This window comes from Phragmites australis, chromosome 21, assembly GCF_958298935.1.
Source record: "Phragmites australis chromosome 21, lpPhrAust1.1, whole genome shotgun sequence".
In the NCBI taxonomy this organism is placed as follows: domain Eukaryota; kingdom Viridiplantae; phylum Streptophyta; class Magnoliopsida; order Poales; family Poaceae; genus Phragmites; species Phragmites australis.
Window position 1 is genome coordinate 7,944,051 of NC_084941.1, and position 12,385 is coordinate 7,956,435.

Sequence of the window (12,385 nt, forward strand, 5' to 3'; positions counted from 1 at the left end):
GAATAAAAGTTGTCATTATTTAGTGGAAAATTGTAGAATTTCTCCCTATATCCCAAATAGTCCCTTAACAGGATGGGTTCTTTGTCATGCATGTACCTCACCTTGTCTATTGTTTCATCTTAACTTCTGATCATACATGCCTAGTTTGATAATATATACTTTTGATTTGTTTCATATTCTTTAGCAATAAATTTTACTAGATATTCACTTTTGCTAGACGTTTAATGACCTCTCTGTTGGAAATAAGCACACTTTTAGGTTTGATTTAATTCCTAGATAAATCATGAACAGAAACTGACAAACTAGCATCATGATATAACAACAGTAAAGTCTAGACATGTACGTAACAAAACTACAGATTCAACCCTTGAATGTACTCAATAAAGAGAATAGCAGAATAACACTTAGCATGATTAACATGATTAAATAGAGATTAATCATATTAGATGTATCAATTGGCAGCAAGAGACGCAGAAGCCCTCATGATAGCGATGCATAGGGCGATGATGAAGAGGAAGCAAATCACGAGCAGTCGCATAGAGCGCTTCCTAAAAACCATATTTATCCTCTCCCAGTGCAAGATCTCAAGGGCGATGGGTTTCAGATCCTGATCACCAGTGCACACCAGCACAACAAGATGTAGTAGTCTACCTGTGGCAGCGTAGCAAAGAGGAAAAGGCAAAACCTTGACTTGTTGTATTCCCTTGTGGTGGCGGCGGCCGTCAGATATACAGAGAGAGAACATCTATGCATAGACGTGCCTCGATTGGCTTATATATATATATATATATATAACTATTTTGACCATTTTTCACACAATAAAAGAATAAAACTTCAAAAGAAGGCCGCACATGCGCAAGTAACTGCACCTGATTTTAGCAGACCATTTACGCAGGTATCGTGTGCCCACACCATTCATCCCGACCACAGCCAAGCGAGGCGAGGCGAGCAAGAGTGCACGTGTTCTTCTAGTCCTTGTGAGCTAAGGGGTGAAGGAGATAACTTTGGCACTATCTACTCTACCACCGTTGGCACCAAGAAATCACAGCATTAGCAAGAGAAAGACTTCCACTCCACTTGAAGACTCTGGCCTGCGAAGGTGTTCCAGGTTTAGCAATAATGATCATAAGCTTGTACAGCTTTATGATGCCTCCAAACAAAGTGGCAAAGCTGTGCCTCAAACCTTCAATAGCAGGCCCTATCAGCGAAGGTATCAAACTACATCACAAACATTGGATATACCCAACAGTGATCAAATCACTGCAACTCTTTTGGTTCACCCTATTCCCTTACCTGTGATGCAAGCTTGGGGAAGCAATTTGTGTGGAGTGGCTCCTTCGGCAATCACAGCTGAACTACTTATGACTATTGCCCCCAATGAAGATGACGAACCAAGACAAAACCAGTTAGATTATTGGAGTGATGCCTCATCTCATGATCCAGCAGCCAACTACTAGTAGGATGACAAGAAACAATGTTACTTTTGCCTTATTATATAGTTCTTTTTATCCAATCATATGTAGTAGTCCTAAGATTATCTTCAACTGTTTCTGGATGTTGAATGGTCGAGGTTATGCTAGTCTCATTAATATGAACTATGGTTCCATGTGTTACATGCTACATGTTGTATGGTTTTGTTGCTATGTTGTGCCTTCCTGGTCCCTTTCCAGGAATTTGTGCAATGTCCTTGATGGCTTGATCAATTATTCCAGTACACATAGTGCTCATATTGTCAACTTCTTTGATTGGACTACATCCACCTCTCTCTCCTCTTACTATGTAATGAGGCAATCCACCTTTATCTTCATAGTTATCAATGAATAATCGTAACAGAAAATGGAATATTATGTGTTGGAATTTCATAGGAATCAACTCAACAAAGAAATGGAAATGGATAAGAGAGAAAATTGAGGAAAGTGTGTGTTCTATTATATGTTTTCAGGAAACAAAGAGGGATCAATTTGACTCTATGTACATCAGAAACTTTGCCCCTAGAAGGTTTGACAAATATAACTATATCCCTTCCTATGGATCTTTAGGAGGAATTCTTATTATTTGGAATAGCTCTTTCTACTCAACAGTCACTATTGAGAAATACAGCTTTGCAACCACCATGGATTTTAGCTCTACACATAACCTTTGTACTTGGAGATTAGTACCAGTTTATGGACCATGCTCTAGTCCCACTCGAGATGAATTTGTAGCCTGGCTATTCAACTTGCAGATCCCAGAGGTGAACAATTGGCTTCTTGCTGGAGATTTCAACTTTTATAGGTCAGTGGAAAATAGAAACAAGTTGGGAGGCAATATGTCAAACATCAACACTTTCAACCGCATTATCAGTCGTTTGGGATTGATCGAACTACCTATTAAAGGAAAGTCTTTTACATGTAGTAATATGCAAGATGACCCACTAATTGAACAACTAGATTGGTTTTTCACTTCAACAAATTGGATCTCTGATTATCCAAACACCCTATTCCAACCCTTGGCTAGCACAACATCAGATCATGTCCCTTGCAAGATTGAAATTGGTACAAGTATCCTGAAGTCAAACATTTTTTTTTTGTTTTGAAAGTTTTTGGATGAATTTACCTAGATTCATGGAGGTTGTGCAGCATAACTAGTCCCAACCCTGCCATAAACTAGATGGTGTGGCCACTGTTACAGCCAAGCTGAATGGTACTAGAAAAGGTCTCAAGGAGTGGAGCAAAAAATACTTAGGATGCCCTCATTGCAAATTGTAATAAAGTGATCCTTCTTTTGGACAAGCTTGAGGAACGCAGAAGGCTTCATACCACAGAACAAAATTTTAGAAAGATCCTCCAACAACAGTTCTTGCAACTTTTACACTACAAGCAACTTTATTGGAAGAAAATATATAGAGCAAATTGTACCCAATATGGGGATGAAAACACCAAGTTCTTCCATGTCATGGCCACTGAATCCTATAGGCACAATACCATCTCTCGACTAACAACATGGGATGGTAGAGTGGTAACAAATCATGAGGAAAAAGTTGCCATCATATAAAATTCGTTCAAGGAAAGAATAGGGGTCACTCTAAACCCACAAATGCATTTTGATTTGGGGCAGCTTGTGCCTAGAATTCCAAACATAGGAGAATTGGCTGCTGTTTTAATTACTCCTTTTACTAGTGGGGAAATTGATGTTGTGGTAAAAAATCATGCCCCTGATAAGGCACCGGGGCTAGATGGGTTTAGTGGGTTATTCTTTAAACGATGTTGGAATATTGTTAAGGAAGACATCTACAAGTTGTGTGAAGATTTCTTTAATGATCAAGCTAACATACAGAGTATCAATGACTGCTTTATCACCTTAGTGCCCAAGTGCCTCTCTCCAGAGATGGTATGGGATTTTAGACCAATCTCCTCGCTTAATGTAAGTTTCAAAATAATCACCAAACTTTTGGTAGACAGATTACATAAAATTATTTTGAGGCTCATCCACATCAACCAATATGGATTCATCAAAACAAGGACTATACAAGATTTCTTAGCATGGGCATTTGAGTACATCCATCAATGCCATCAGTCTAAAAGGGAAATAGTCATACTAAAGCTCGACTTTGAAAAAGCTTTTGATACGGTTGAGCATTCAACCATTTTAGCTGTTACGCGAGCCATGGATCTACCTAACAGATGGAACGATTGGATCAAGCGAATCTTATCAACAGGAACCTCCTCGGTGTTGTTAAATGATGTGACAAGGAAGAAGTTCCATTGTAAAAGAGGAGTCAGATAAGGAGATCCTCTCTCACCACTGCTTTTTTTTTTCTAGCTATAGATTTGTTGCAATGCATCATCAACAAGGCCTACAAAAGTGATCAATTACATACTCCTTTTACACAAGACCCTTCAGTCGATTTCCCTATTGTGCAATATGCCGATGATACTCTTTTAGTCATGCAGGCTGATGCTAGGCAACTCTTTTGCCTAAAGAACTTCTCCTCACCTTTGAGCAGTCTACAAGCTTAAAAGTGAACTATAACAAGTCATGCCTAATGCCTATTCATGTCAGTGAGGAAAGGATGGTTCATCTTGCATGCACACTAGGCTTTTCAATCGGACAACTCCCATTTACATATTTGGGCCTCCCAGTAGGCACGACCAAACCCATAATCCAAGAATGTGCCCCTCTTACAGACATAGTGGAAAGGGAGCTAACAACAAGTACTTGCTTTCTTACATATGGTGGCCGATTACAATATATCAACTCTGTATTATCCTCCCTCCCAACATACTACATGTGCACAATAAGACTACCAAAAGGGGTGATTGACCATATTGACAGAGCTAGAAAGGATTGCCTTTGGAAAGATAATGACATCAATAAGAGCGGAGGGAATCTAGCTGCTTCGGAGATGGTGTGCAAGCCAAAATGCAAAGGTGGCCTTGGGGTAGTTAACCTTAGAACCCAAAATAATGCCCTTCTCCTCAACTACCTTCATAATTTATATTCCAAGAAGGATGTTCCTTGGGTGAAATTAGTATGGTCCAGATATTACTTTAACAAAGTCCCTCATGCTGCTAGGGAAGTTGTCTCCTTCTAGTGGAAGGATATATTGAGGCTAAATGTTCTCTACAGAGGCATTGCTTATTGTCATATTGGTTTGGGAGACACAATTCTCTTTTGGACAGATATATGCAATCAACAATTACTATCCATTAAATTTCATAGATTATTTGCCTTTGTTAAAAATCATAAAATTTTAGTGGCGCAGGTATTTGGCCAAGATGATTTACATGACCTTCTTCAACTTCCTTTGTCTGCTCAAGCATATCAGGAGATGCTAGCATTACAGAATGAGCTGAACAATATTGCACATAACCCAGATGAGCATGACATGTGGACATTCATGTGGGGTGGCACCATATACTCCTCTCAGAAATTCTATAGTCACACTTTCCAAAACATGGATTGCCCAAGTGGATATGAAAATCAAAGTGTGTCCCGAAGATCAAGTTTTTTGCTTGGCTTTTATGTGTAGATCGTTTGAACACTAGAAATGTGTTAAGGGGACAAAATTTTGAACCCCAATTACAATTGTGTTCTATGATCAAGCAACATTGAAGAGACAAGATGTCATCTTTTTTTAGTGCGCTTTCAGTGCAAGCTGCTGGAGGAAAGAAAAGATTCAATGGATTCCTTCTCTATCATTCTTTGATATGATTCTAGTGACAAGACAATCCTTCCAGGGGCCACTCTTCATAGAAATTGTCCTCATTGCGGCATGATGTATCTAGAAAACTTGAAATGCCAAAAAAATTTAAGGCACCTAACAATTCTTTGGGACATGGTGGTATCTCTTCAAAGAAGATATGATTTTGCACACTATTAGGTTTGACAACCTAGCCAAAGATGCTGTTGTGGCTTAGATCAACTCCTTGTAACTTCTTTTTCTTCTTTCTCACCCTTCCCCTCTCCCTCTTTAGGTATGATTAGGTTTGTTTCGTTTTCTCTTCCTTCCTTTTTTTTTACAGTTGTTCAACTCGGTTTTTCATTAAAAAATTACAGTGGGGATCTCCCATATAGTGCTTCTGTAAAAAATAGAGAAGACAACTCATTTTAAGTTGATATTTTTCTACCTCCACTATTAACATAGGACTAAAGAACTATAATCTTATTTCACATGTTGGGTCTTTGAGATTATTTAGGAATTATACAAATATAATGGATGAAGCCCATATATTTAACACTCTCTACAACATGTGTGATCTGTGACATACATGTTGGTTGTCCTGTTCATGACAATGGTAGCTAAAATTCCGACAACTCAACACCTACTGGCCACTTAGTGAGGTAGAGAGTGAGCGGAGCCGAAAAGCACAGTGGTCGAAGGGAGTGTGAGGGAGGCGAGGGACCGAACACTAACAAATCAGATGGTGGCAGATCTCAAATTGGAATGGAGGAGACAAGCTAAACATCAGGGAAACAAGGATGGGAGGAGAAGAACCACGTGGTGCTTCCTAGGGATGTTGAGGTAAACTATATATCTTTTATCTTACAAGATATGCACCTTAAGAAGTAAGATCATCACAATCGTCTGATCTGTTTTATTGGATGTCTGATAACAAAATGTGCAATGAAGCGAGATTCTTGTCACAGCGGGAAAAGTCACCAAACTCCTATGCAGAGCGATTATGAATTATGGGTTGTTTAAGTTCCTAATTTTGGCGCCTTCTTATTGAAAGATGGAATGAGGAATGAAGGAAGATGAGATTGTCACGCACGCCCAACACGGTGGCACTTTGCTCTGTTTTTATGGATGCCGATCATTTGCCGGATAAGATACAGTTTGTTACAGCCGATACAATACAGCTGGTAGGATAATATCTAGAAGTTTGATCTACAACGACTCATGTTTATCTCTACCACACCATGCAAACCGTGTATCTCAACAGCCTCCCTCAATCCAAACTTGTCAGCCAAGATTGAGATTGTCCTTAAGGTTTGCAAAAGGACAATTTGCTAGCGGTTTTGTGAATATGTCGGTAATCTGATCCTGAGATGAAATGAATTGAATGTCAAGCATCTTGCTGGCTACTCTCTCTCTTACAAAGTGAAAGTCCACCTCAATATGTTTCATCCTGGCATAGAATACTGGATTAGCTAAGAGGTAGGTCACTCCTAGATTATCACACAACAAATTGGGAGGTCTGTCTTGAGGAACACCAAGCTATTTTAATAACGATTGCATCCACACCAGTTCTGCAGTCACATTAGCCAGCGATTGGTACTCTCCTTCGGTGCTCGATCGTGATACTGTGTTCTGCTTCTTCGAACTCTAGGAAATCATGTTCTCACCTAAGTATACCACATACCCACCAGTTGACCTTCGATCATCACGACAACCAGCCCAATCAGCATCTGAGAAGGCGCTGAGCAGCATTGATCTTGATTTCTTGATCTGCAATCCAACATTTGTTTTTTTGCTTCAGATAACGAAGTATGCACTTGATTGCATTCCAGTGAACACTTGTCGGCGAGGACATGTACTAGCACACCTTGTTCATCGAGTATGATATGCCTGGTCGGGTTAAATTCAAATATTGTAGCACACCCATAGCACTCATGTACTTTGCAGCATCTTCTGAATCCAGTTGAATTCGTTCTTCTCTAGAAAGATTTTCTGTAACAGCCATAGGTGTAGCAGCACCCTTGCAATTCTACATGTTGGCTCTCTATAGTAGTTCTTGTATGTACTTGCATTGTGTCAGAGTAAGATCAGTATCATTTTGAACAACTTCAACACCAAGAAAGCATGCCGAGATCCTTGATTGCAAAATCTTTCTGCAGCTGAAGAAGTAGTGCCTTTGTTGCTTTCTCTGATGAACTGACCACAATTATATCATCTGCATATACAAGCATGTAGATTGTAACCCCACCTTGACTGAAAATAAAGAGTGATGTATTCGTCTGACGAAATAAATCCTAACTCTTGCAACTTGCTACTCAACCCTCCATGCCATGCTCTGGGTGCCTGTTTGAGACCGTACAACACTTTGTTAATCCTACAAATGTACTGTGGATGTGTACTACTCTCATAACCTAGAGGTTGCTTCATATAAACCTCTTCCTCTAGATAGCCATGCAAAAATGCATTTTGTACATCCAACTGCTGCAGTGTCCACCCTTTCGAGACTGCAATCGAAAGAACTAGTCTGATGGTTGACGGCTTCACAACTGGGCTAAATGTGTCTTCATAATCCAAGCCAAACCATTGCTAGTCCTTTTGCAACTAATCTAGCCTTGTACCGATCAAGACTCACATCTGCCTTCTTTTTCACCTTGAAACCCATTTGCAATCAATGACATTGGCTCTCGGTTGTGGGGAAACCAGCGTCCATGTTTTGTTCTTCATGAGTGCATCGTACTCAATGTCCATAGCCTCCTTCCACTTGGGGTCTCGGAGAGCAGTGTGGTGATTAGCAGGTTCTACTGAAATAACTCTTGCTTTTGAGTAACTGACGAGGGCTCGCCTTCTGCCAGTTGCAGGATATGTGACCGTGCCATCTTAGAACACCTTCGGCACTCGGATATTATCATGCAATCATGTCCTCATGATATGTTGCCGATGTTGTATTAAATCTGCTGCTCCATCAGGTGCCTCAACAAGTATACATCCTTCACCGACGCACAATTCTGCAATACTATCAGTAGCAGTAGAGTTTGCGGTGGTGTCAGCCACTTCAGTGTCAGCGACGACAGGAACAAGACTGTCAAGCAAGCATTGATCCTGTTGATCTTGTGGATTCGTCATAGCATCACCATCACCATGAACCATTTGCCTCCCTTGCTATGAGGAATCTACAAAACAAGGATCAGACTGCACAATAGGAGATGACTTATCCAAATGAGAGCCATGAACAATTGGTAAAGTGGGCAGCAGAAGAGATTCGACTGTGAGATGAGTTTGTGGATTTTGAGGGCTTGCAAAGGGAAACACATTTTCATCGAATACAACGTCTCAGGAGATGTAGACCCGGCTTGATAAGGGATCTAGACATCTATACCCCTTGCGCATAGAGCTGTAGCTGATGAAAACACAACGCTTAGAGTGGAATTGAAGTTTATGGTTGTTATATGGACACAAATTAGGCGAACATGCGCAGCCAAAAACACGCAAGCAATTGTAATCAGGTTTTGTGCCAAGAAGACACACAAATGGTGTAGCATTGTTGATGGTTCAGCTGGGGATCCTATTTATCAGAAAGCACGCAGTTTGAAAGGCTTCACTCCAAAAAATGGATAGAAACAGATGATTGGGCTAGAAGAGCCAAGCCGGTTTCAACAATGTGTTAGTGCTTTCGCTCAACAGATCCATTCTGTTGATGTGTGTGGGGACATGATACTCTATGTGATATGCCAATTTTATCCAAAAAAAGAGTGGAGTTTTTGATACTCGCCACCCCAATCGGTTTGAACATAAGTAATTTTCTTGTTCAGAAGTCTCTCAACATGTGACTAAAATTGGAGAAAGATTTTCAGCATATCGGACTTGCTTTTCAAGAGATATATCCAGGTGAATTTACTAAAATCATCCACAAAGCTAATATAGCATTTGTATCCACCAAAAGAGGTGTGAGCCGGGCCCTAAACATCAGAGAATATAAAATCAAGAGATGAACAGAATTGTTATTTGACAGAACAAAAGGAAGCTAATGACTTTTAGCACATTGGCATGCATCACAAACATTATCATTTGATTTTCCTAAACATGAGAGCTTATTTGACTGAATGACACGATTGACTATGGGAAAAGCAGGATGCCTAAGGCATGAATGCCACGTCTCAAGCGTGAGCTTGACACTTGCAAGGGCCCTCTTTATTGTTGCTGATAAACTAGGCGGAAAAGTGCAGAGACCACCACGACATCTTCCTCTAAGCAGAACGGCCTTCATGACCAAATCCTTAACAAAAAAAGAATCAAGATAAAACTCAATAAAGATTTTATTGTCAGTAGTAAGTTTTTGAACAGAAAGTAAATTACGGCTGGCTTGAGGAACATGAAGGACATTGTTGAGGTGTAGTGGGACAATTTTTGTGGGAAATTGTGCACGACCAACATGATTGATAGTCATACCTGAACCTCCAATAGTTTGGACCTAATCCTTGCCATGATAGCGCTCCTTTATGCTGAGCTTGTCGAGGTCATTGGTTATGTGATCTGTGGCCCTAGAATCAACATACCATGTGTTGATGTCGAGCATGGTCATTGCAGCTGCAGCAACACGATTTTCCTCGGCCTGGTAAGACTGATCAAACCTGTACCAACACTTGAGAGCAGTGTGGCCACGTTTGCACAGACTTGACAGAGTGGCCTATCATCATTTGTTCGGTGAGATTGAGAGCCATCGCCTTGATTTCCACATTTGCTGCGACCATGGCCACAGCCATGGCCACACACACGAGCTCCTACTTGAGCATTCTTGTTGTTGCGTGCAGTGAAGTTTGCTAATGAATCTGCTCCATGATACACAGAGTTGTTGTGTGCAAGCCTAGCTTCGTGGCTTACAAGATGAGCAAGTAGATCACTCAAAGAAACAAGATCAGCGCGAGTTGAAACAAAGGTTACAAGAGAATCGAACTCTAAATTGAGACCGGTGAGGATGTATGCCACGATCTCCTCATTATTGAGTGGATGGCTAATGGAGGCCAGGGTGTCGGTGAGTCGTTTCACCTTGTTGAAGTAGTCGATCACCGGCTCCTCTTTCTTGTGCATGGCGGCGAGCTCCCTCCTTATCTGCATGACCCTCGCGTGTTAGCACGAGGAGAATGAGCTCGGTGAGGCTGACCACACTTGCTGGGATGTGGTCATGAAGAGCACTTGACCCAGAACATCTGGTGTCAGCGAGGAGAGGATGGTAGAGAGGACCATCTGATCCATCTACATCCATGCAACGTACTCTGGATTGATCTCTTACCGCGTCTCCTTGCCGATGGTCTTTGATATCATCTCTGGTGGACAGGGTTTGGTTCCTTCGACATACCCCAGAAACATCTGCCCCCTGAGGTAAGGCATGATCTGAGCTTTCCATAACAGGTATTTGTCCCTATTGAGGTTGATCGTGATAAGGTGGTTGAACGAGGGAGATGGAAGAATGCCGGCAGTAGAGCTGTGTCTCAGACATCACAGTTGTGCTATTCGGCTCTGATGACATGAAAGATGGAATGAGGAATGAAGGAAGATGAGATTGTCACGCACGCCCAACACGCTAGCACTTTGCTCTGTATTTATGGATGCCAGTCATTTACCGGATAAGATACAGTTCGTTACAACTGATACCATACAGCTAGTAGGATAAAGCTCTGGAAGTTTGATCTACAACAACACATGTTTGTCTGGGTAATGCCAAAATGTTTGGAGTCTTAGAAAAAAAAAACTGAAAGAACTAGCCTAAAACCCCATCAGGAACGACATCCTGAAACAAGAACGCGAAAAGTCTCTTTTCCTTTTGCTTTATCCGCTGCGTGTCCAAAAAGGTTCTAGAGGCAAACGGCGGCCATGGTGGTGGTGGACGTGCTCAACAGCAACTCGGCAGCGGCAGTCGCGGATGAGCTCTTCGGCGACGCCGACCTCCAAACCTTCTTTGACAAAGCGGTACGGGCGGCTGTGGTTCTTCGAGGGTTTTCGCGGTTCTTGGTTGGGAAATGACGGAGCTCAAGGTCGGTTATTGCAGGCATTGGAGGTGAAGGATGGTGGCGGTGGAGGTGAGGAGGAGGAGTTGGAGTGGCTGTCGAACAAGGACGCATTCCCAGCACTGGAGACGATGGCGCCAGTGGGGGAGCGGCCGCGGACGAAAGGCGTGCGGCGGCCTCGACAGGTGGTGGCGTGGAGCGGGCGATGGTGCCAGCACTGCGGGACGGAGAGCACGCCGCTATGGTGCGATGGCCAGGAGGGGCGCTGCACGCTGTGTAACACGTGCGGAGTGCGGTACAGGAGCGGCCGCCTGTTGCCGGAGTACCGGCCAGCGAAAAGCCCAACTTTCTCCCCAGAGCTGCACTCCAACATCCACAGACGCATCATCGAGAGGCGCCGCCGCCGGGAGGAGTCGATGAAGGCCTCCGACGGCAAGGAGAAGGGGGGAGAAGAGCCGGAGTGGCTGTTGAACAAAGGCGCGTTCCCAGCGGTGGAGACGATGGCGCCAGCGGGGGTGCGGCCGCGGACGAAGGGCGTGTGGCGGCCCCAGCGGTGGTGCCAGCACTGCGGGACGGAGGAGACGCCACTGTGGCGCGAGGGCCCTAAGGGGCGTGGCACGCTGTGCAACGCGTGCGGCGTGCGGTACAGGAGCGGTCGTCTGGTGCCAGAGTACCGTCTGGTGAACAGCCCCACCTTCTCTCCGGGGCTACACTCCAACATCCACAGCCGCGTCATCGAGATGTGCCGGCGGCGGGAGGAGTCGGACAAGGCCTCCCCCGCCGCCGATAGCGACACGTGAAGGAGGGTTCATTAACAACACAATTTGTCAATTTTTCCTGATGATTAGTCTAATCTAGTGACTTAAGATTTTGGCCCTTCCTATGGGTTTAGGATTAAAGGTTTAAGAGAGACTAGGGTATCTTGTCTTTTGTGGTTCTTGGGCTATGCCATGTGACCTGGTAGTTTTTCAAGATGATACAATCGTAGAAGAAAGACATCAACATGCATCATCGTTGCTCTCAACTTATGGTTGATGCTTCACAAAATGTCTTTTCGTTGTTCATCATTTAGGAAGTTTGGCATATTTGCAACTGGCACGCCGTGTTTTGCTTTGAAATACTGGTAACGTATGCTAGATGTATGGGACAGAGGTTCGAAAATTGAACGGAGCACTTCAAGTCGAAGTAGACATTCCAAGGTAGGTGACAAATGCAATATGTA

At 42.9% G+C, this 12,385-nt stretch overlaps 1 protein-coding gene across 1 annotated transcript; it reads left to right on the plus strand.

Annotated features, from left to right (window-relative positions):
• The first annotated feature begins 11,029 nt into the window (after positions 1–11,029).
• Positions 11,030–11,963, plus strand: LOC133903130 (GATA transcription factor 1-like). Its single transcript, XM_062344483.1, has 2 exons — positions 11,030–11,125; positions 11,205–11,963. The coding sequence occupies exons 1-2, from the start codon at positions 11,030–11,032 to the stop codon at positions 11,961–11,963; spliced, it is 855 nt and encodes a 284-aa protein (XP_062200467.1).
• Positions 11,964–12,385: the final 422 nt, after the last annotated feature.